Below are 26177 nucleotides of genomic sequence, written 5' to 3'. Positions count from 1 at the left end.
AATTGAAGCTTCCATTCATTTCTAATATTCCAGCCCAGATGACTCTATCCAAGACAGAAATATAAACATCTCTAAAATCAGTGGCTTTAATCCAGTTTGCTGGCATGACTCAATGCTGCTATACAGAAGGACAAAAATTTGGTTACAGACCAAAGATGACCAGAAAAAAAGAAACGAATCCTGTTGAGACGGATCACTAACAGCCACAGAAAACAGAGCCAGCTGGAATTGCACATGAATAATAAAAAACGTTGTAAAGATTCTAAAGATAATCTTGTTTATTTATGGAAGGAAAGGGGAAGATTACAGAAAATAATTTTTAAAGAAAATGCCAAAGCCAGCTGCTGAGGACAGATTCCCTCCCACCCTGATCGTACATTAAATTACTTCACATACCTTTTCAAGTTTCTAATACCTCTATTTGACTGACTTCAGAGAATCACAGAACTGCTTGTATTGGGAATCACCTCATTCCAACCCTCCTCCCATGGGCAGGGACACCTTCCACTAGACCAGGCTGCTCCAAGCCCTGTCCAACCTAGCATTTAACATTTCCAGGGATGGGACAGCCACAGCTTCTTTGGGCAACTTGTGCCATGGCCTCACTACCCTCACAGAGAAGGATTTCTTCCTAACCCATGTGGAATGCACTTGTGAGGGTTCCAATGGACCTCTGGTTTCAGCTCCATGTCCCAGTGCTGGTCAATGGGAATATGACCAAAGCATGTGCCAAGCAGAGAAAAACATACTTGTACTACATAATGTACTACAGAGAGGGAAGATAAAGTAATAACTTGCACTGCAGAGGAGGAAGGAAGGAGGATGGGAGGTTGTCCACACTGGGTGCTTTGTGGCTGTAAGAGGGAGGAATGGGATCTACAAAGAAGCCACCAGACAGTATCTGGGCCTGTGTGAGCCACGTGCCACCAGGTCAGTCCTGTGGGCTCACTGCAAACCAGAGCAAACAGATTTGTTCTGTAGAGAGGGAATAAACGTCACTAGAAGAATAGGAATGCCGTAAGGCATCTGTGATGCCCTTTACTCCCCAGCCCAAAGGAGCAGCAGATGCCTGATTAGCACACAATTGCTCCTGGGCATGACTTACTTGACTGAGAGGGAGAAGTCCCCGGGAGCACTCTCACTCTCCCTGATGAGGAAGGCACCATCATGTCTCTGTTTGCCCAACATCTCTTCAGCCTTCGCTCGGGGAATCTTTCCAAAAAACCACCTGTGAAGGGAGGAAAAGAAAACAATAGGAGAAGTTAAGAATTTTAATCCCTTCATGAAAGAGCCAGAAATATCATGGCTCTGGAAACAAGATCCTGTCTATGCACTGCCCCATCCCGCACAAGTCAAAAGTGCATTTTGTATCCAAATCAATTTCTAGTCTCTTTCAGATCAGGTTGGTAAGACACATCTACTTCAGTATAAAGAATCAGTATCTTCATCCAGCAGCTGTTAGCTCCAGCAGCCCAGAGTCCAATCTCTGAGTCCTATGGTCCAAGACAGGTATCATCTGTCAGAAAGCTGAGGCAGGTGCCAGGACTGCAGTTACACACAGACCAAATTCCTTCAAGGTCTCTCTGCTCCACTGCAGAGGAGTGCTGAGCTAGGCATGGATTCCGTTCCAGAAAAGATGCTGATGCCACTTGTTTCAGGAGCCTCTTTTCTTGCTTTCTCCCACAGGCAGGACAATCCAGCAGCTTTCACAGAAGGAGTCACATGAAGTAGCTGCCTCATGGAAACCACATGCAAAATTCTCACCAGCCACTGGCTGACCATGACACCGAGGCTGAACCTACCCCAGGCCACCAGATCATCAGCACTGACCAACAGCCTGGTCACAGGATCCTTGCCCCCATTTACATTTGCATTTCCAGACTAATCCAAGATTAAAGGCAAAGAAGGGATGAGTGGTAGGTCACAAGGCATGAGAAAAGCAGAAGCATCTTCACAACTAAAAAGCAGAGCTTTCAGCTCTGAGGAACAGATCACACAGGACAGCAGCACTTATCACACCCACACCCACGCAGATGACTGACCTCTGTTAAAGGAAAGCATTTCATAACAAGAGCTCCACTCACACAGCCCATTGTCTGCAGTGAAGGTTTTGCTGCAGCAACAAGGCAGGAGTTGCAGAATCCTTCCTGAAACAGTCATTCTTCAGAGAAGTTGGAGCTCTCCTGACGTCACAAAGTCACCAGACCTAAGGGGAAACTACCTCTAGAGCTGAAGAAGGACTCATTGCTTGATCGCCAAACATGCTTTACTTGCTTGAAACGCTCATTGTGTACTTTTTATCACCTGGAATGAAAAGGGAAAGCTTCCTCCCTCAACCATCCTATCAGTGATCAAGAACTTCATGGCATTTTGTACATTCTGGGTGGCTTAGCACCTGTGCTGCTTCTTAGTACCTGAGTTGAGGTGGTGGCAGACCACCATGGGAGACCCACCTGCCCCTCACTGCCCTTAAAAATCAACCAAGAGAAATCATGAAGTGAAACTACTTCAGAATTCAAAGGTAGTATTTAATTTCCTGGGCTTCTGGCACTATTGTCAGATAGACAAAGAAGCCTTGAATTTTCTCTCTGCCAAATGCTGCTTTAAAGCAAGCTTTATATTATGATTTTAGATATCTCGCCATATTTGTTTACGAAGTGTCTTAATCCTGTTTAGTTCTCAAATAATTCTCAATTACTCTCATGTGACAAAGTCTCATCTTAAACAAAAAACAGCCTCACCTTCCTCTGTAAAGTAAGAAGAAAAGCCTGAAAGAACTTAACAGAATCCTTCCTGAAGCCTCAACAGTATACCTGTCTTCCCCCCAAATTTTACTGAATCACTACAAAGTAGAAGTGTACTATTCTTTTAAAAGAAATAACACTTCCAAAGTGACATTGCCAAACTACTTAAGTTTTCTGCCAGCTGCTTCTAAGGCACTTGAAATAGAAAGACTAAAAATCTTTCACAATTCTTGAGCTTTCTTGCAGTTTTATGGCTTCACTACCACATTAGCCAGAGTAGAAGAACCTGAATTAGAAAACTAAAATAAAACCCCAGAGATTAAACAAATGAAGTTATTTTGCAGGACTACTGTCTACTTAAGAACACAGCTGTAAAGCAGCAGAAGTGTTGTGCACGTATCTTTGTTTGAAAAAATTAACAAACATCACAGTACATCAAAATAATTAGTGGAGAATTAGGCAAAGTGACCACGACATTCCCACAACTTTTCTTCTGAAGGGCTAAGCCTGATAAGGCTTGACTCCAACAAGCTCTGTAATGCAGGTGAAACTCATCCTGTCAGCACTGCAGAACCAAATGCAGGCATTCCTGCTGATGCTGCACAGCCAGAGGGAGCTGCACTGATTGTACAGCACAGGTTCTCATCGCTTCCAGCCTCCCCTCAGTCGGCACTTTGGCAATTCCTTCGGCTTCACTTCGCACAATCATTTCACTTGGCCGAGTTCCTCCATAGAAATTACAATACTGCAAAGTGAGACTTCAGCAATATCCCCCAGGACAAGCTGATAACAAACACAAAGACCTGAGATAGCCTGGATCAGATCCATGATGTGTTTCATAAACAGCAAAGTCTTCCCCTGCCCCCTTCAAGAGCAAGGTGTGCTGTGCCTTCACAGGAACCTCCCTGCCCAGAACTTCCTGTAGCTCTTCTCTGTCCTGCCTAGTTCTGCTCACTCTTTGCTTTGTTAATTGAGGTGGCAATTCAGATTAACCCTTCAGATTAATCCCCAGGTGAGTCTGGTCACTGAGAGGTGCCACACTTTCCTTTCAGTTTCATTTGCTGGTAGTTACAAAGTGATCTGTAAGATTTGCAAAATACAAGTAAGGAGGAACACTGCATTTAATACTAGCCGTGTAGTTGGATAATTTAAGTCTTGGATCCTAGGACAGGATTTAAAGCCATTTTCAGTGGCTTTCTTTCCAAAACTTCTTGAAAATTATTTGATACTAGTCTGAGAAAAGAACATTCTCAGCTCATTCTCTGCTCAGCTGCCTACAGTTTGCTTTTTGTATGACCTGTATGACTAGAGAGCTCTGCACTACAGCTAAGCCAACATTATGCTATAAAAACTTTTGCATAATTTCCCAGGGTTGTTAATGCAGTAGTTAAGACTCCCAGCATTGCTGACACATGGCACTGCCTCCATCCAGATGCCATCAGCAGTTTAAACATCTTCAGATAAGATCAAATTAACTATGCTTTAAAAACCACGATCAAATTCGCCCACTTGCAGGCTCAAATATTGTTCATTCCCTTTTGATATAAAAAAAAGTGAAAAACTGACAGCTCTATTCCTCTAAAACAAAACACAATGGAGGATCACAGAATAAACTGATTATCATAGGAAACATCACTGCAGGATAACTCAAATGCCTGGAAAATTGTCATGAGAAGGTACAAGTATCAAATCAATGTGAGAGAAATTGCAATGTGACCCCCAGTGGACTGGCAAAATCAGGCCAAACCAGACATGTTACTACAGAAAACAAGGCCTTAAACAACTTCAGAATTTTCTTGTGGGTCCTTGCTTCACTTCCCACTTGGCTGCACTAGAAGTATGACACCTCTTCTCCCTTCTTGGGGCCCAGTCCCTCAGAAGCTTCCTTCTGCTATTTCAAAAGAGCCCTTAAAAAAATAATTCTTGATTGCATTTAACTGCAATATCTTCATTATATAATGACAGTCAACACTTACATAAATCATCAGTTTTTGTGAGCAAATGAAATGCTACAGCTCCTTGTAAAAACCCTGATTACAGGTTTTGCTGCTCCCTCCTAAACCTTCCTTTGAATCTGTTACCCAGAGCTTGCTGTTCTTGTTCAGATATTGCAGGATCTCAAAGTTTGGCAGAACCAAAGTTTAGCAGAAGACAGCAGAAACACATGAACTGACAAAGAAAATACCCAGTCATGAAATGCTACAGTTTTCAGATGCTGGGTTTATTACACCTAGGGGGAAAGGTTCAAAGCAGTTTCTGGAGCAGCAGATCAAGGCAACAATACTTGTGTAACAGCACTTTGAGGTCAGCCTGTTTTGTGAGGAAGGTGTTGGACCAGATGACTCTTACAGGTCCTGTCCAACCTTAACAATTCTGTGATTCTGTACTCAGGATGTGACAGACATACTACAAGTTCAGCTCCAAATACCCTTCACCTTTTGCTGAGCTGTGAATGCCATGATTTTTACTCTTAGCTGCTCAGTAAGTAAAATTGAGAATTGTCACAAGAACACAGACACTTTTCCTGGGGCAGCGGTAGTGACAACTCTCTCCTAAAGGGTTTTCTGCTGGTTTATGGCTGCTAACCCTAAGGTTGCTCCATCTGACCCTAAAAAACACCAGAGCAAGCACCAGAAAAGCCTCCCAAAACACCCTGCCATGCAGCTACTGTGAAAGGAGTTAAAGCAAACACTACAGCCAGAGACACACAACTTACCAGCCGTCCTTATCTGTCCTTACATTTGAGTAGATCTGGTAAAATTTTAGCAGAAAACCATCCTTCTGCTTGTGAGGATGCCCAGAGTAAGATCAAGGGAGCCTATCCCAAAAGCTCTACTTACGGATGGGGTTTCATTTCTATGTAGTTCTTGGGAATGAAGCCGTCTTTTCCATTGAGTTCTGCCTTGTACCAATTCTGATCGCATTCTTCATTCAAAACCTGAAGGAAGGAAGCACACAAAAATTAAGCTTGAGATACATTCAAGATACAAGCAAAACTGATGGAGGTAATTCTTCCCATTTGTGTTGAGCAGTTTTAATAAACACATTCAAACAGCAAATGTAGATGAACAAAGTTCCTTCTTTTTATTTTTTAAGGGGATACTTTTCTTGCTGTAATTTTAAACATGAATGAAAGATCAGGAGTCACAAGAGAGGAGCCACATGAAAAAGTAGTTTTAAAAAGCACAAATTGATACTTCAAAGCCTAATTACAAAAAAAAAACCTTCGATGCTTTATTTTTCATTGAATTTCTGCCAACTGGTACAGTGCAATAGGCAAGGCTGGTACACTGAAAGCAGTCCCTCCAATATCGTATTATGTTCTGTAACTAAAACCATGCTAGTGTTTGAAACTACCTCTCCTCAAGATGATTTTATTTTGTGTTGGAAGTAAACACCCCAGAGAACCTGCCCCCTTTCCTTTAAGATTAAACACCACAACTACACTTTTCCTGGAGCTCTTTCATTTCTTCTCAGGAGGATACAACAAAAAGCTAGATCTGAGTCAAAAAAATAAAAACTTAAAGCCTCAAGTCACAAAAGTATCACATGACTAGCACTGCCTGAATGCAGGAAGATGAGGAAATGCAAAGAGAAAGAAACATGAATGCAGATCCAGAGATCACATACTACACACACAGAGTTATGGTGAAGATATCCACCAAACCTTCAAACTAAAACTCTTTAGCTATGCCATTATGTTTCTTTATTTCAAGGGTAGTGAGAGGAAATTTAAAAAAAAACCCAGAAAGTAAAAGCAGACAAGAATTTGCAAGTGCATGTCTCATTCTTACAGCTGATGGGAATGCTTCAGAAAATTAAACTGTAAAGATCAGTGCTTGCTGCCTTTCAAAAATATGTGACACACCAACACCCTAAATCTGTCTCACTGCTGACTGTATGACAGAGAAAAACCACAAAACCTACTGAAAAGAAACGTGGTAAAGGAAAGAGAGCGTAAAATGTGAACCTCCTCAGTCAATTACAGCGGGCAATAGTTACTTGGATGTTCCTTAACTCCCAAGGGAAGAGGCTGATGGGGTGTACATTCCCCGGGTGCCAGCACTTCCACTGGGGAACTAGCACAGCTGCAGGGCCACATCTACAGAACTTTAGGTGAGCAAAGATATCCATCTTTATGGCCCATTTCAGGATATTTTCAGCTGAAGAGGCTTTAACACTTAGAAGATCCCAAGTACTTTCATATGGATGAAAACATTCAAGCTGTCTTTTGTGAAGTTACTACTTTGGGTTTCCATGCATTTATTTACAAGCACTGTTCCAGCATGCACAGCAGAGTTCAGTCATTTAGATGGGATAATCTGAGCACAGGTCAGGAGCAGTTCAAGCGTGGCTCTGTTAGAGGCTCTGAGGTAAGAGCTCACACAGGGAGAGCTGCCCTGGATCAGCTGATGTCTGCTGGACTGCCTTTGAGCTTCGAGACAGCGATCTGGGCAGGGACTGATTCCTCCTCAGCATGAAATATAGGGAGAGACACCAGCAGGAGCTCTGGGATACTGAACAGCAATGACAGAGATCAAAAACAGGCTTGTAAAAAAGTGAACTGCACAGAGACCAGGGAGGGCACAAGCTGAAACCCAGATATATAACTCAGTCATATAAAGATTTCAGCACACAGGTTCCAAGAATCAGTAATTTGGGGCTGTTCTGCAACTCAAGCTGCCTTTGCTAGAGTCCTGCACAATATAACACAACTCAAACACAACACATTTTAATACCATTTCTAATAAACCAAATCTTACACAATGGTGTGCATACCTTTATCAGAGGTACCCCCCCATGAGCTTTGGTAAGCTCATGTGCTACAGACTTGTTTCATCACCATCAGCGAGCAGTTAAGGGATCTGGCAGTCTGTTCTTTTTCCAGAAAGTATGGGTAAATTGTAGTTTCATCTGAAGGACACTGCCACAGTTTTGTGGGTTTGGCAGTAGGTATTAAAAAATTATCAGAAATTCCAATGCTCAAATGTAAATTATTTTAATGAGTTTTATCTTGCTCTGAAGATATGTTAATAGATTTGGAGGAGTCAAATCACATTGGGCTCGGGGTACTCATTAATGCCTGGCCTGAAGCCAAATGCCAGCGAGGGAGCAGTACTGAAGGATGCATTAAGTTTTGTGACCAGAGTGAAAAATAGCTGATTAAAGGCAGGGTAAGGTAACTGCCTACATACCTGCACGTCCAACCTGTTCAGGGGACTTCTGCTGTAGTGATGAGCCCTTCACACCTCCCCTCTCAGCGGCTTTGTTTGCTCCCAGGACCTTTTCCTGCCTCACACCCAGGCTGACGTTATCTTCGGAGCCCGTTGTCCTTTCTAGGATCATTTTAACGAGCTGTCACAGCTCTATTCACACCCTGGCAGGCAGCCAAGGATCCATGCTCTGTGTTATGGACCAGAGAGCTCATACACACACACTCACCCAGTAAACACCCCTGGGTTCCCCTTTCTGGCTCTTCCAGAGAGAACAGAACACACTGTTTTCTTTCCAAAGCTCCATGTTCCTCTATTATTTCAGCAGGAGTCATCTCCACAACATAGATCTACAAAATCATTTTTTCTGACAGTGTCAGACACCCCTGGTGCTGCTCCCAATGCTTAGCACCAAGCAAATTGACTTGTACTGAAGTGCCTTAAATTCAGGACAACTTTGCAATCACATGCACAGGGCTGGAATTCTGGTAACTCCTATGAAGTTATGAAGCTATTATAATGAAAACTGCAGAATAGTCCTGTAAAATTTCAGCTTTCAAAAAAAAATACGTCACTAACATCCTTTAGTGAAATCTAACTAAAAAGTAAGTCAGGAACACACATAGGAATTTTGTGCATTGGTGTATCTGCCTTTGATGTTTACATCTGACACTGCTCTCTTATTTTAAATCATAAATCCACTGAAATGAAAGAACTAACTTTAAGTAATTAAACCATTTTACTGCAAAACGTTTCATGAAAAGCATCCAGTAAATCCATCTATTCTATATCTCCACGTGATTTCCAGATAATAAATCATATTAAAATTTATCATCTGGATATTAAAACACAGTGCTATGCCTCTAAGAAAAAGAATGATTCTTAACTGAACCACAGTAAGATTTCCCTGGACTTACCAAAGTTACAAAATTTAATCTAACTACAGCACGCATCACTGGATTTTGCTTTGAATAATTCTCCAAGTACAAAATGAAAACACAAATAAATTAAGTAACAAAATGAAACTTTAAAGATTCACTGCTCCAAACTGAACAGCCTTCAAGGTCTGCAAAAAATCTGAAACACTTTTTTAGCTCAACTGTTCAAAACTGCTGCTCTTTGGATAGGTCAAAACCTAAAGCGTTCCTCTGCATCCAATCCCATGGCTGCCATAGATCTAATCAGGTCTGTGCCAGAGTGACTCTTCCATTCACATTGGGGCACCTTTGCCTGAGAGGAGGAACAAGGAAGTATATTTTTATCCCCTCCATTTGAAGCCATGCTGCCATGTGATATCCTCAGCCCACAGTCAGCCCTGGTTTACAGTAAGAGTGGCTCAACTGCACCCAGCAGTTTCTCAGTTTGATGAAAGCTCTTATCAACAAAACCCCATCTGTTCCCATGGAAATGGAGAAGAGGAACCTCGGAAGAGTTGCACAGCAAGGCAGCTCCCAAGTTTTAGCTAGAACAGTTCACACACAGCAACCATCCCCAGCCATGTTCAATTCCATACCTAGCGAGTATTTCCAAGCACACCCTTGGGAACTGTACACCAGTCTCAAACCTCTCAAAACCAAATCGCCCTCAGGAACACACGGGCACCAAACTGGAACATAACAAGCAGATCTGGCTCAGCTCTCAAGCTGACACCCATTTGCAAAGATGAAACTAAACATAATGCCTCAAATGTTACGTGCTGTGAATTTTGCCAAATTAATCAACATGCTTCAGTTTTGGAGAGACAAACCCCAAAAAACATATTCAGAGAGGGCTCTGAGTTTGGACTGAAGCTCCTCTTTTCCCTGAACTCCAAGGTTTTGGGATTCTTGCTGTGCTAACTGAAACAGAAAGTATAACACAACTGCTGCAATAGCACCTGTTACTGCCAATGTGGTTTTTCTCCTCCACAAAGTCACATTGACAATGCCACAAGGAAAACAATGCAGTTGATTAAAAACATTCCCATAGTCTGAAGAATCCAAGGAAAGCATCCACGACACCCAAACTAGGGCAGGAATTAAAATTTACTAAGTGAGCAAATGTTTCAAAGGCAGCAATTCTGCAACTGAATTTCTAAGGCTGGAAATTACTTGTCCCAGGATGGAATGGCCTTTGGGAGAAGGGGGCTCACCCACAGCAGAGGTGCTTTAACACAGCTTTACATTTCAGAGAAAAATGGCTCCTTTTCTGCTCTGAGGGTTACAAACTAGCTATAAACCAGCAAGTAGAAACTGCTTCAAGGGAAACTATGTCTGGATTCAACAAAGCAAGTTCACCACAGCCCAACATAAAGCATTTTTGTTCTCTGCAAATTTACTGTAAATGGCACCACAGGATATTCAAATTCATCTCTTCAGGGTTTTGCAAAGACAACCCAAGATACAGCCTGGTCACCTGTACCTCCTTGTCTTATCCTCCTCCCTCTGGCTGCATGTCACCAAGGTGGCTGTGAGGCAGGAATGGCATCTTAAGGAAACCTGGGGAAATGTGCACATCAAAATGCCGTTGTGACTCAGATCAGGCCAAATCAAATTTTCTTGTCTTTTCTTGATTTACTCATCACACACAGTACAGTTAACTTTAACTGCAAACTTTCAATGCAAAAAGGTACATTGGACAATTCGGGTGACTCAAGAACACGTAACTGCTAAAATATTTTAGCCTTTTCCTTAAATTCAATTTATCATGATAACACATAGGAATTGCAAAATATCCACATTTTTCAGAACAAAGCCTGAAGTACCACGTTTGGACATGCTTTAAGAAGACTGCGCATACTTGTTCTCTAGGTAGATATAAAAAGCTGTGGAAATGCTTAACAACCACTGAGCAAATATTACCAAAAACAGCCAGAGAAAAGACTGTTTCTTAAATTGCACTCAACTACCAAGTATTATAATATAATACCTAAATAATGGATGTAGATTGCACTGTAATGCAGTAATGTGTTATGGATACAGGTTTTCCTTCTCACGCACCCCAATTCCCATTATCACTATAGAAACACTTCTTCCACCCACAGCTTTTTAAAGGCACAAGAGGAGCACAAAATATAAACTTAAAAGAAAGTAATTTTAGGAAGTCTCCCCACCACAACAAAGTCCAGGGTTCTTTTTTCCCCATTCCTCAGTGGTGCTTTTGTCAAAAGCCTTATCTGAAGTGACACTGCTGCTTCAACACACACGGACTTTGCACACCCACAGCATTTACCACAACAGCCAAGCAGCTGGAAGCAGGAGTCCAGAAGAGGACATTTTGAAGCTTTTCAAAGCAGAAGGCTGATGTCTGGGTTACCAACTGCTGTCTTTAGTTTCTTTGAGAAGAAATTATGTCCAAGTTATTTCCATTCATCTTGAAGGAACCTGGAAATTCCTCCAAAGTAAAATACATGACAAAGCTGAGAGACAACAAACTAACAATAAAGTCACAGGACAAGGCCACTCTAGGACCTAAACTTCTCTTTCCAAACCCTAAATAATATTGTCCTCCATATCTGCTGCACAAAACTACTCACCACGGGAGGTTTGTGCAATATAAACATTTATACATAAATTCAAGATTACCCTAAACTTCTGAAAGGGTTGATGGGGAGAAGTAGCTGGGTAAGATTACAGGAAATGATGTTATTTTTAACTGCATGAGATAAAGACAAGTAGTCACTACAATTCCATGTAGTATTTCACTAGGAAAATCTCAAATCCATAGGAGCATTGGCTAAAGTGGTCAAGAAATCCACAGTTGACTGGCTGGCAGCACAGTAAAATCTGTTGTAACAAAGAAAAGTCCAAAGAGAGGACTGGAGCAAGGAATTAGCATTCAAACTTTTACAAAACCACCTTTTATGTTTTTTTGTAGGTAACACAAGAATACTTGAAACAACTTTATGTTAGCTGAGGCACAATCAAGTCTGGCCACCAGGGCAGAACTCAGTACAGACTAACTCACCCCGCCTCTCAGGCCTTGCCAGTCTGGTACTACCATGTCCCCTCTTCAGTTGTGAACAGTTATTTATTTAAGATAACAGGAAAAAGAGAAGTAAAAAATGAACAATCTAGACAACAATTCTCTTTCCCTATGGCTCACCTTTTCTGGTTCCTGTGGCACAAAGATGGGAGGAAAAACCCCAGTATTTTAAAGTATACTGCAGTGAGCTCCAAAATGTCTAATGGAGATGCTGGATGGAGCCAATAAAGTTCAAGAAACTTTGCCACAGGTCTTGCATTTCTTCTGTGTAGGAAGTTTCCACTAGCACAAACACATGGAGGTAAAATGATAGCAAATGTGCCAGTTCTGCTTCTATTCTTGTGGTGGATAGAGAGATCTCAGCCCCAGTGACTACAGAATTCCCTTCAAATTAGTCCTCCCACCATTATCATCTGTGTAAAGGTTAAGCTGTAGATACTACAAATAGCCTATTTTCAAAAAGGTTGATGGAAAATCTCCCGAACAGAAAGCATGGCAGCCTGCAGCAAAAAATCAGTATTCGTGATTTTACAACTCAAACAAAAATAGCTTTACAGAACTTGAAGTAGCTACAGCTCACATTCTAATTAGGCTTCCCACATCTCAAAGACCCCCAAGTGTTTCCAAAACAGCAGGGACTCTCAGAAGCGAGATTCATTTTATGTTCAGCAACTTTAATGGTACTTAAATGAACACTAATTCTGACAAACTTCATAATGTAAGGACTACTTCAGCATTTGATGCTGCAAGGAATGCACAGTCTCATTCCAGTGCCTGATCAAAATGGAGTGCAAAGCAGTAAAAAGCTTGTTAACACAGCCTGAGCCCCACAGCTTGGCTTGAACATGTGGAGAGCAGAATGCTCAGGGATTCACAAGAGCAGTTTCTTAAAAAGAGGAAGGGGAGTGTTGTTTTTCCCCAACAGACCAAGGGTTAGTTTACAGTGACTAAAAACCAGGATCAGCCGCCTTTTATAACGAGCTGTAGTGCTCAGGATGTTATCACGGAAACAGAAGACAAAACATCCTTCCTTAATCTCAAACCCAATCCAGACCAAATTTGGAAGCCCTGAAGAGCACAGCATTTGGTCGGCTTTCTGTTGTGCAGTGTGAATTACTTCACTCAGGTACTACTAGGGATGGGCATTTGCTTGCAAATGATCTATTCACGGAGTTTTAATTTAGCACTGCTTAATTTAGGATTAAACAGGGTCCCAGAAAAAAACACCATTGGTGAAGCACGAACTGAAGAACAGGTCACGTGCGGAAGCCTAGAGAGCTCCATGCCACCCTCCCTCTTTTTTAATGAGGAAAGAAAACAGCCTTGAATTCTGAGTACAAACCTGCTCTATCTGGGAAAGGTTCAAAATTCAAAACCAGACCCCAAAATAACCCAAATGCATATATGCACAAGTCTACATAAAGAACAGAGCACACATTGCCTTAAGCACCAAATAAACCCTCAATTCTGAGAAGAAAAATTTTGAAAGAAGTCTTTTTACCTACTGGTCAGAGTAAGGTCTCCCGGTTTCTATTCCTGTAATCTGCTGCTAACACTACTGCTATTGATGCCATGATGATTTTTTGCCTTTTTTTTAATATCCCTTTTATATACCTTTTTATACCTTTTGTATTCTTAATGTTTTTTAGCCTACATTCTTAGACTTGTTTGTCAAGCCAGGAGACTAAACATCTCAGGAGCCTTGTAGTTAGGGATCAGAAATCTCCAGACATCAAGGTCCTCTCCAGAACACATTCTGTAAACTACGATAGAACATCCAGGAGAAGGTTCCTTGGGGAGGGGGGCTCACTCGAGCCTCTCATTGGGGAATCTTTGATAGATCTGCTAATTAGTAAAACCTATAATGATATACCCGATCTATCAGGGGTGTGCACTGCGGTGTGCATTTTGGCACATTCCACCTGGGTGTGGTGCACCTAAGGATCCTTAAAATAAATACAGAGATAAAATCCCTTTTTCCCTTCTAACCATGTTTGATTCTTGATTTTAAGACCAGGAAAAGGCATCACTATAAATTCCAGGCCATCTTACAAGGGCTGTTTTGAGCTGCAACTTCAAGTTTAGCAACATGGACACCAAGCATAAAACATCTGTTATCATGTGCTCTAGACTATTTATCCAAGTACAACCAAACTACAACCTTTCAGGCATTTAATGAAATCGTGAGGCTTTTGTAAGAGCTCTTGGCACAAGCTCTGAGGGATGATGGTTGAAAGTCACTAACAGAAAATAATAAAAAAGAGCTATCAAACATTCCAATGAGAGTGTTTCAGAACTGCTTTTGAGCTCAACAGAGAAACAGCAGAAATATCAGCAGTGGGCTTGTGGCAGTTTGCAAGCATATCAAAATTATACATTTCTCACTTTCTGCACTTCTCTCATTGTGCTGGCTCTGTTGTAAGCCCGGACTTGATAGTGTGTCTCAAACAAAAACTAAAAAGGTAATGAAGAACAAGCAATCGTAGCATGTGCTTATCCTTTTAGAGCTTTACAATACAAATGAAGCTGGTCACCACAGTAAAATTGGAAATACCCCAGGGAAATACACATGCCTGACAGCCCATAGGTCAGACATTCACTGCTTATAAAATCCATTTGTAACCTGCTTTGCATAACAATTTTACTTGAATACCCAGCAGTTCCTACTTCTATATTTGCGTGTGTCCTACTTTGTCCTCCTATCTCTCACTAAAATGCACCGCTGGAGAATGAATTTCTCACCATCTCAGGAGGAAGCACATACACCTGTCCCAGAGACAGGGACAATTCCTCCGATTGTACAGCAGAGGCAGGACCAGAAGGCAGAGCTCTTGGCTGACTGTCCCACATGGTGCCTTTGAACACACCACAGTCAGGGACCAAAACATTCACTAGAGGACAAGGGACGGTTTGTATGAAGCACAGGATGGTGCACCAGTAACAACCAGCCCTTGATCATCTCATGCTTGCTACCCCAAACCTCTACAGACAAAAAATTCCAAAAAATTCCTCTGTCAAGAATGAAAGGTAAAAAATGCTGACATTAGGACAGCTGTCCTTTCTGTTCCAAACGAAGGGTGTGTACCATTACCTCTGCTACACTTTGCTGCCCAAGAAACCACCAAACCCAACACTCCATGTCAGTACTTTCACTCTTAATTACTGCTTTTCCTAGCACACAAACTCAACAATTGACCTATTACTTTTGATCAGACAGGAACAGTTATTTGTGGAGTGACATCCAGCAACTGCTTCACTAGGATATTCTCCATCACAAGCATTCTAATGCTTATACACAACAGAGGTGCTGTGATGTACAGAAGTAACAGCAGGTTGAAGTCCAACAGGATGTATTATGGGAGACAAACTAATTAGGAATACTCAGCATCCTGCAAAAGTATCACACCACATAAGGCACCTCGACTCCAGTACTGGAAAAGCTCAGTGGGAGGAACAATGATAATTAGTGGGACAACCTGGACTTAATCTTTGATCAGAAATTTAGGTTATGTCACCAGAGGACAGTTTTGCAGCAGCCTTGTGGACATCAAACTACAGTGCTCCCCAGCCACAGCCTTACATGCACTGAGTGGAAGAATTACTTTGCATGATGGGCAGGAATTACAGCTCTGTCTGTACAGCTCAATATGAGGTGACATCAGTTTGATTTCAACCAATTTTCCACTGTAATGTTTGGGGTATTTTCAGAGGAACTGATACCAAGTGAGTTACCCCCTGTCCTGCACTGGTGCAGCTGATTATTTCTGCCTACGACTCTGACAGTTCATTGATCCTTGTTGAACATCTTCCTGTTTTCACATTTCTTCAAACCACCATGACAAGAGGTGTCACCTAAATGAGGTCACTCTGCTTGTAAAACAGACTGACAATGGCAGTGGACACAGTTCAAGAAGCATTTGGACCCTGCCCTCAGGCACATGCTTCGACTCTTGGAGTTGTCCCCTGAAGGGTCAGGAGCTGGACTTGATGATCCTTGTGGGTTCCTTCCAACTCAGGACATTTTATGATTCTATGACAGGATTGATAACCCAGGATGCACTGGTAAGTCTGAGTGACTAACAACATGATGTACTTTGAAAACCTGGAAAAAATTAAAAGAAAAAATGTACATGCCTTGCACTGACAACCAGAAATTTGGTGAGGAGCAAGCCACATACCAACGCTGCCTGCTACAAAGCAAAACTGAAGGAAAAAAATGTGAAGGTTGTCCAAAACCCAATTACGTTTCTGTGGGAAATACAATTAGAAACATTATCTGCTGCATTTTAAAACACACTAAGAAAAGATACAACCCCATAAAGGCCTTAAAAAAAAACAACTCAGAAGAGTTCAAAGAACCAACTTTCAGTTTTTGTGTCGAAAGGAAGCAAATTTACTTGAGCTGCAGCTGCTCTGTTTTTTCCAGTGAAAAAGGTATTGCAAACACATGAGCAAAGGGTTCAACATATTTCCAAAGATGAAAACAGGCACATTTCTGCTATTAATGACAGTAATATAAGAGGAGGGTCAAAAAAGGCGCTTTTTTTCCTCTAAATGCACGGTTTTGTTTAAAATGTTTTATTACAGTATTCAGTACACATTCATTTTACACTGCAGACAAGTTAACACAGCAATAAAAACCCTAACTTTGCTTCATCTGGTTTTGAAATGCAAAAGCTTTAGGATTCTACTAGCATAGATTCTTATTTAATATTGATTGCTTAATATATTATTAATATTATAGCGTTGTAAATTTTACAGAATGTGAAACAGCCTTACTCAGCTCTTTGTAAGAAAGATTCCAGGAACGATATTTGACAACTAATTATCTACAGGACAAAGTTTCCTAGGTTAATTACACCCTGATAGGACATACTGAAAAATGTATTTGAAAAAAAACTATGCGACACTGCAGTTATTCTGATATTACTGAACTTCTGTACATCTCTTACTGATGGTCCTCAGAATCCACAGCTAAGTCATGCCTTGAAAGGCACGAAAACTTAGTGTACTAAACACAGAGCTATAAGCCAAAATCTAGTTGATTTAAGCCTTTATTCAGGAATAAGGATATTTGCAGGCATCTCTCAACACAGTCAGCGATCAAATTGTTAATACTGATACTGCACATATCTTGACCTTGGAATTAACCACCTTACTTGGGAATGCACACTTCTGAGCAGGAATTCCTACCCAGCTACAAACTCAGAGGCCACACTCTCAGTTTGGGGTGGCTCCAAGTTTGGCAGCAGCTCTGTGAGCCGGTTTATGCAGAGGCTGCACCCTCCCACCTGTGCTCCCCAAAGTGGGAACAGGCACCTGTTTAGTTCCTCTTTGGAGGACTGAACATTGGAGAATTGATGTGCAGAAGAGTTTAGGGAGGTACTGCATTTCTCACCTGCCTGGTTGGCTCCACAGAAAGTGCAGGGCACAGCTCTGGGTGTGAAGCAACAGAGGAGACGGGAAGGAAAGGAACAGGGCAGGACTGCTGGAATGGGCACTGCCATGAAGGAAACACCCTTGTTCCAGTTTCAAAGGACACAAATTCTCCCCAATTCTTGCAGCAACCCACCCCAAAATGTACACATACAAGAACAGTTCCACTTGCTCTAAGATTTAAACACAGCAGATCAGGGGAAGAGAGGGACAAGAGCTCAAGAAGGAGAAAGTGGGTAGTCCTGCTCTGGGGCAACAAAAATTCAGAACTCGCTGACTGCAAGTGGGAGGAAGGGAAATGGGGAAGCTGGAGTGAGTAACTTAGCTGACACCTAGATGTATTTGTGTTTTCTGATGACAGGCTTATTTGGACAAGTGTTAGGACTATTTTTTTCAAACTGTATACAAGCTGGGACTTTTAATGGATAAAGATGGAGAGTCAGGTCAGCCGTACCTTCATGTCAGCCAGCCAGGTTAAGCTAATCCTGGCAAGACACATCTCAAGATAGACAGGAAAAACTCAAACTTCATGCATGAAACGGCTCTCAAGTTCAGGGACACACAAGAAATGCTGGTGGGCTCATCCATCAAGTCTCTTTGTGCTCTGTACTGTCAACAATGACAGCTGCTGGTCCTTCTGACAAGTTTAATTCTTTATAGGTTACATCACCCACGTGCAGAGCAAAAGTCATCCCTTCCATCCTACTACACGTTGCAAAACTGCACGCAGGAGAAAGCAGGGCTTTATGGTGTTTGAAATTACATGTTAATACCAGTGCACAAACCTCAAACTTTCTGGACATCGAATGTCAAGAGAGTGCTGACTGCAACAACCTCTCTGCAGCAACTGAGCAATCAGAATTTGACAATCAGTATTTACTAATTTCTTTCACACCTAAGACCCACATGGACTTTTCTGCCAGTCCCCGGGGCATACTCTGCAATTTGCATTTGAAAGTACAGAAGAGGGAACAGCGCATGTTCCACTACCCTGAGACAGCTGCCCCAAATGTCACCACCACCCAGGTCAGGCCCCAGCTGCAAAGGCATCACTGGCCAATGAAGCTCAAGTTGCCACTTCCTCTTAGCACCAAAAAGGTTTTACTGCCTCAGTGATCTAAGAATAGTATTACCACCATCTATTTCAACTGTATTTTCCCCCATTTCAAAATACATCCTGATCTCCCCATCCGTGCATTTCAATCCCCATCCTGCTGAGGAGAGTGAAATTAATGGTGTTGAAATCTAATTCTGAGATGAAAAATGAAAATTACTTTTAAAAGGACCACACAGGATTTTCTGAGCAATTGCTGCAAAGCAACAATGCCAAGAGATCCTGGGATGGGTCTGAGAACCCCTCCACAAACTACTGTCAGCCTGTGCAAAAAAGCCTACTGAAATACATACCTATAAAATACGTATGATTCAATATAATATATTTCAATATAATAAAGATATAATTAAATATATAAAAATATTTTTTCCTATTGTTGCTAGGATGGGCAACAGCAGTTGCACCTGCACCTTTGAAAAAGCATAATTTAGCTTTGGCCATAAAATTTCCCAGGCTTATTGATGGAGAACAAAATGATATAAATGCTTGTGGGATGGAAAGACAAAGATTTTTATTAAGCAGACTTCACACACAAAATGGAAAAGAATAACTAGTGATAGTTAGACCAGAAAATAGTATTTAAAGTAATCTAGAAAGCCTCATTACTTTTCTACTGTGTTATGAAAAATCATCATCCAATCTCCACGCTATATGAGGCGTTCAGATGCAAGGCTTACTGCAGCTGCCTTACACCACAGACACCACAAATTAAAGACTTGCCTCATCAATCTAGGGCTTCAACAACTCTGTTTGCTAGAATTTTGTGCAGGAGTCTTACAGATCTTGTTTACAGAGCCAACCTCTGCCTCAAAGGGACTGCAATCTATGCTCTACTTTGCCAAGAACCAAGTTCAGGGAGAAAAGAAGAAAAGCTTTGTGTTTGCCACAGGAAGGGTTCACTGTGCTCATTTGAATGATCCTCCCCTTACAACAGAGGAGATATGATTCATATCAAGTGTCAAAGTCAACGAATTCTCAACATCTTTATTTTTCCTTCCACCCCTGACAGCTCCTCACTGAAGTTATTACTGGAGGAGTGTCACAGCAACAGCTCTTACCTCACCATCTATTCCCCCTTCCTCCTCCACTACCCCAAATGGAACAGACTTGCTATCACTGAGCCAGCTCATGCAATTCTTTATTCTTTGCAATTTCCTACCTCTCATTTGAAAAACAAATACTTCACTGTTATCTAAAAATATATTAAAACATTGCCAGCAACTCAGCACTTAAAGCAAAACAACCATCACCACCCAGTGTGAATGCACAATAGAAGTAGCATTTTTGGTAAGGCAAATTTTTAAGGAGTTTTGAGAACTGCAAGAAAAATAACTCAAGTTACAAAAATAAAGGGCTGCTTTGCCATCATGAGACTTGGCCAAATGCACAGCCCCAGGGCAGGAATGGAGACTGCCATCCACCTCAGTTTGCAGTGGCTCATCCAACTCAGATGGGAGTGCACCGAGCACAACTACTTTGTATCAAATCAAAGACAACCTTAGCTTAAAAAAGAAAAATATATATATATGTAAACTCCCACACAAGTCCAAAAAACCAAGCCAAAACAAAAAAAAGCCACCAAACACAAAAAACCCCAAAACACAAAACCATAACCAAACCTCACCAAACCCTTGTCCAGTTCACAGTGCAACTCTACAAATGTCTGTGCTACCACAATATGAGTGACACTCAACACAGTGTCCTGTCTGTAAAGCTCAGATATGACCCCAAGATATTGATTCCACAAGAGGAGTTTGTGACAGAGCTAGGTTCAGCTTCTCCCTGTATTTTCTTCCCTCCAGCCATTCATTCTCACCCCTTATTCTCCACCCCCATGCTATGCCGGCCCAAGTGTTTGAGGAGTTAGTCAAGACAGGACAAGGTGAAGGAAAAAAAATTAAACGTCATTTTCAAGGGCTCCGTTTTTTCCAACTTGCTCAGTCCCAGTGGAGCTCGGTCACTTGGGTGAATTCTATATCCACAGAGCACAGGAATTACAACTAGAGGAGAAGCTCAAGTGGTCTCTGTGTGATTAGAGTCAGACACTCCAGGCAGGGGGAGTTCCAGGGAGCACCTTCAGTGATGTTCCAGCATTGCAGATTCTCTCAAAACCAGCTGCAACAATATACACCACTGTACAGAAAGGCACCCTTTAGATGACCTATAAAAATAACAGACACAGGAGGAGAAGGAACTTGCTTCTTCCTATCCCAGCTTCAAAGCACTAACACATATTTTCCCCTTTTTCCATTTCTACATTCTGAAATGTAGCTTCAGAATGGGAACTGGCAAATATGCTCCATGTTCAAAGCTGACCAGCAGAATAGTCAGAGCAATATCCAAATGCTTTTAAAAGAATTCCCTACACTATCTAATCTAGAACTCCATCAGTGTAGTACAATAAAATCTCAATTATCTCATGAATCTGTTCAAACAGGAGTTACAATAAAATACCAATCTCTTAAAGACAGAGAATCGCATTTGCTTTTTAACTCCCACCATCAGCAGCTGTCCTTTTGCTTTCTTTTCATTTCCAGGCCTGAAGAAGCAGTACCACTTGTTTCACAGCTGATGTCCAAAACTGTGTAGAGAGGACAGGGCTTCCTCCCCAGGTTTCAGACAAAGAGCTCTTGTAATCTTCAAAGTCCACCTGACAATGTTTGTTCAGTAAAACATGTTAGCCCAGTGCAGAAGTGTCTTCTCTGTTGCAGACTACAGAGTTAACCCTTTACAGTTAACTTTTCAGTTAAAAGTGAAACGATTTGCCAGTAACAAGAGTGAAGCTGTAGATAAGGAAAAACCAGGGAATTTTGTGCTCCAGTTGAGTTGTCCCTTCTGCATTTAAACTGCCCAGCTACATACTTTCCAGCATCTTGCATTAACTTCTGTGTTCTTGTAAGAGGATGAGGAGACATTCCATGAAGTTTTATATTTTTGTATGTCAAACACTGAGACAAAGCTCTGGAAAATCCTATTCTGTTTCAGAAAAGCTGGTAAATAAAATAATTCTGACCTATTGGGAACTAAGAATTTCCCAAAATTTTGAACTGCAATAACCAGTATTAATTTGTTGCCATGTGTGAATTGCATCCTTTGTTACTGAAAAGAGTTGATTTACCCATCATTTTAGACTGTCTGTTAAGACAAAAAACTCCAAACAAATATCCCCAACAAACCCAACCAAAAAAAAACCCCAACCAACAAAGTGTACGACTCCAAGTAGCAAAGTCTTTGAGTGCTTTACTATCTCAGGATAAAATAAGCATTTAATCTGAAGTTTGCAGAACACATCTCAACCACCTTTCTTTTTTCACTACATTTTTTGTAGCTGTTGAAGAAAGGGTTAAAGCCAGGACATTTTCAAATCTAGAGATTAAGCGTAATGAGATCAGAATAATAAGATTACCATAATCTGCCTCACACACATAGCTAGGATCAGCCCTAATCTCTTCATTTTCAGACAGATGGAAAAAGCATGAAATCAGAGATAACAGGAGGCCAATTTCCTGGAATCGGCAGCTTTGCAAGGTTCACCATAGCTGTAAGTCAATATTTTGCTAGATTTGTACCTATTTAACCAATTCTAATATAACATATTGGACGGGACAATCAGGCATCTCTAAATCCATACTACATAAACAGTAAGTGATACAACAGTGTAATTTTAATATATTGCAGAATATTAAAGACTAATTTACTGAGACTGCAGCCAGTACCATTCCCAGATGCTTTAACTGGGAATGCAACGAGCAAAGAGCTAACCATTGAAAAACAAAGATCTTACAACTGCGCATGACCAGGGGCTGCTCATTGATTTTTCTTATAGGGTGGATAAACACAAACTAGCAATTTGCATCTGTGGTCAGTCTGACAGAATGCAGGCACAGGAAAGGACCGTTTTAACCTCGCTTTAAGACAGAGTATTAAAGAGATGCAGCATGGAACCATCCCTTAACTCTTCTTTCTGCAGGATATAGGCAGGGGGGGAGAGGGGAGCTATGAAGTAGCCTCAAATACACAAGAGTGGTTATGGTGGCTACTGTCCTATCTTGGTGGAAGCTGGCTAAGAACCAACAATAGGGAAACATTAAGAAAAAAAAAAAAAGAAAAAAAGAAAAGCATGCTGGATTTTAGCACTAAATAGGATGAGGATGATGCCTTAAATTAAGTAACACTGTTAAGGGAAACCGAGGTGAGCAAGAAACCATCCAAGGAATTAAAAACAGACTGGTGGCTGTAAGATGAATGGAAAATTGCTGTTCAAGCAGCTAAAAGATCCTAACTTTTTCCCAGAAAAAAACCAGCCCTATGCTGCAGGACAGTAAAAGCCTCAGTCTCTCTAAATCAGATCCTGCAACACGGCACCTTTGAGTTTCGATGTGATGGTTTAGCAGCACTTTAAGACAGTTATGCAAAGACCTGAGAAAGGAAAAAAAAAGTGCCACAAGATCCAATCTCTTACTGAGCAGGTTCACCTGTCAGCTCAGACTAATTACTCCATAACTCTCAGAGCACAGTTCCCATTCAACTGCTCTTGGCCAGTGATTTTACAACATGTCTTAGTTCAGCCCACAAAAAGCCTGCTCACACAGTCTCACAGCCCTCGTGATTTTGTATTGCATTATATAGACACAGCCACAATTAGGAATTTGGTTGGTCTCCACACAAAGCTCTTTATTGCCTCAGCCCTGTCTGTACATATGCAGAACTTGCTGCCCCACCTCTTATCTGCTCATTTAAAATGTTAAATTTAACTCTCCTTTGTGGGGAAGACATGCAGATCCAAAAGCACTTATCACCCATTTCATTTTGGGATGGCTCCCTGGAGAAAGCCAGAAGAGGAGACCCAATCCCATCAGTTCTGCAGGGCTGCACCAACAATCCCATCCTCGCAAAAAGAACAGCAGTACCAATAGTGTAATTTTATCCTCCTGGCAGAGATGAATTTTTGCTATCAGAATCTTAATCCAACTGCATGTAAACAAATCCTTGCTTAAAAAAAGACACTTTCATGACTAGATTAGAAATTCAGTTATAAAGCAGCATTGACTAAAATAAAAAGAAATTAATGAAGCTGATTTTTCCCTGTACAAATCAAACCAATTTCGGTGGATAGAGCCAACAACATTTTGGCTCAGTGTGACAGAAGAGCTCAGTTTTCTACAATATAAAAACCACTCTTTAAGGCATTTAAACCACTAATTTACGACTGAGGAACTGCAATGATATTTATCAGACATTTGTCACCTGCAGAGTGACTGTTTTAATCAGTGCATTTTTGATTAAGTTTATTTAATGTTTTTACAGACATGTCTAGGAACATCTTGAACTGAAGAGGAAAGGAACAGGTACATGGTCTGGCTGATCTTCAGAGTGAGAATATTTAAGAGAAAAGGGAACTCTCCTCGTTTTCCTGTAACTGCGAAGCTGTTCCCACTTCCTTGCTGCTAGTGGGACAACCACACACAAGAGGAAGACACTTGCAGATGGTTTCTGATCCGAATGTTGAACATCATCTGATTCATTTCTGTCCCATTTGCATAATGCAAAGCACCCCAAGAGCCTGCAAACCTCTCTGAGTGTAAGTGAACAGATCAGACCACACCGGGGGCAGTTTGCACCACTGCCTCTGGAGCACTAAACTCACAAACATTTCACAGGATGTCTCCAATCTCACCAAAGAGAACAAAACGAGGAGAAAAGAGATGAAGCTTTACTGTACAACATTACATGAGCACCAGCGATTTCCCTGCTCATGTAACACTGAATGGGGGAGAAAGAAAGAATAATAAAGAGGCCACTTAATGCAAAAAGATTTTTAGGGGACTTGCTTTTAAAGGCCTGAGACAGAACACTGCTCTTTCCTTGCCCCCATGTTTCAATGGATGGGTGCAGGTCATCAGTCACACTTGAAAAGACACCAAACAAAAAAGCCCAAACTGGTTAGTTTAAAAACAACAACAAAAACCCAACCAGGATTATGCTAGTGTTGCACTAATAACCCAAAGTTCAAAGACAGTTCAAACAGTCCATTCTTACAGGCTGTTCACGCCAGCTCTGGAGTTTGTTAAGAGATGCAACTCTGATCATTTCCACCTGGCCAGGATCTATTAAGAGAAAAAGATTTCAAATAACAAATATACTGAAAGATCTTTGTTCACCAAAGCCATGAGGGACACTGACTTCAAACTTCTAGGCCTGCAAGAAGCAAACCTTAAAGTAAAAAAAAAAAACAGTCACCAAGGCAAACACATTAAATACAATACATATTAGAAAACCATATAGGAAAAATGAATTTCAGTGGATTTTGCAGTTAAATAAGCTTTCTGAAAAGATATTTAATCACAACTTTGCTTCACAGGGTGTTCTGAGCAATTATTCTAACAGTTTTAAAAGTCAACAAAACCAAATTGCACCAACTGGTTATGCTCAGTGATCTTTCTAAAATCTATAGTTTCCCAAACAACTTGTTTCAGTTATAAATCCTTAATTTCTTTTCCAGGTTTCCTTAGGTCTTTGATCATGAGGCATAGAACTTGTATGTCAATATTCTTAACATTGTATCTTAAGTAATTTTATTAGGAAGACTTGGACAATCCACTTATCCACCATCAATCCCATCTTTTACACAAGTGCCAATATTCCAGCCTCTCCAGCACAAAGCCTCCTCAGTGCTTTCCCAGTGACTTGTGCCTTTAGCATATGCAAACCTCAATAGGGAAAACACACCGAATTCTCTAAAAACAAAGTAGGGCTGGTGTACCAACATCTCATGTTGATCTTCAATCCATGATAACTTTCAGAAGGAATGTATGATTGTTTTCAGGCTGCTACAGGATAATGAACTATTATATTCCAGAAATCTTTTAATGACATTTAAGTTTAGCCTATTTTTGCGTAACAACAGGCCTGAGTCAAAAAGTGATGATTCATTCCAACACGAATCCATTTTTCTTTCTTTTCCAAACTCATCATTAAATGAGGGTTCAATGAGTGGAGAACCAATAGGATACAGAATGAAACACCCACAATTCTGTAGTCATAACTTTGGAATAGTAAATTCTGGAGTCACAGTGGCCTCAATTTAACCATAAAAAGCTCAACAATTTCTGGCCAAACAGGAAAGCTTAGCCTTTTCTCAAAGAGAAAAGAAAAACACCCTCCCACTGGAGCCTGTAAAAATCCACACTCCTCAGGAGACTGAAAAAAGAACCTGCTTTGATAACTGCCGATGGAGAGAGGAGCAGGAGAAAAGGCCATCTGAACCACAGACATGGAATCAGATGGCAAAGGAGAAGGATATTCCTTTAAAACAACAAAAACTATCAGAGCTAAATGGCCTTTGTCTAAGCCCAAAAAGAAGTGCCAGAAGTAATTATGAATGGCAAAAAGTGGAAAGACACCAATAATCTCCTCTTTTGGAAAGGAGGAGGAAAGATGACACTGTACAGCAAGGACCACACGTGTGCCAGAGCTGCTGATGGTCTGTGACATCCACTCATGCCAAAACACTTCCTACTCTGACATCAACTGGGAAAGTACAAGGCTCAAAAACTCCAAAGCAAATTTAACTTTCATTCTACCTCAGAAAAAGTCCAAAATCACAGCTGCGGGGGCTTACTGAAAGTAAACTGCTGAATTACACACTGGAAGGGAGGGGAGAGGGGAAAATGAGAAGAATAAAGAAAAAAAACAGGGGGCAACATC

General features: G+C 41.2%; 1 protein-coding gene across 1 annotated transcript in view; it reads right to left on the bottom strand.

The window, feature by feature from the left end:
- The window catches only part of GRB2 (growth factor receptor bound protein 2), a 50368-nt gene that overhangs the window by 5077 nt on the left and 19114 nt on the right, over nt 1-26177 (bottom strand). The window contains exons 3-4 of the mRNA XM_082293955.1: nt 5585-5682; nt 1106-1228 (exon numbers count right to left, since the gene is read on the bottom strand). Coding sequence (XP_082150081.1) covers nt 1106-1228; nt 5585-5682 — 221 coding nt within the window. The remainder of the gene's footprint in view (nt 1-1105; nt 1229-5584; nt 5683-26177) is intronic.

This window comes from Coloeus monedula, assembly GCF_965178545.1.
Source record: "Coloeus monedula genome assembly, chromosome: 19".
NCBI classification, from domain to species: domain Eukaryota; kingdom Metazoa; phylum Chordata; class Aves; order Passeriformes; family Corvidae; genus Coloeus; species Coloeus monedula.
Note: the sequence above shows the minus strand (reverse complement) of the source record. Positions and strands in the feature narration are given on the sequence as shown.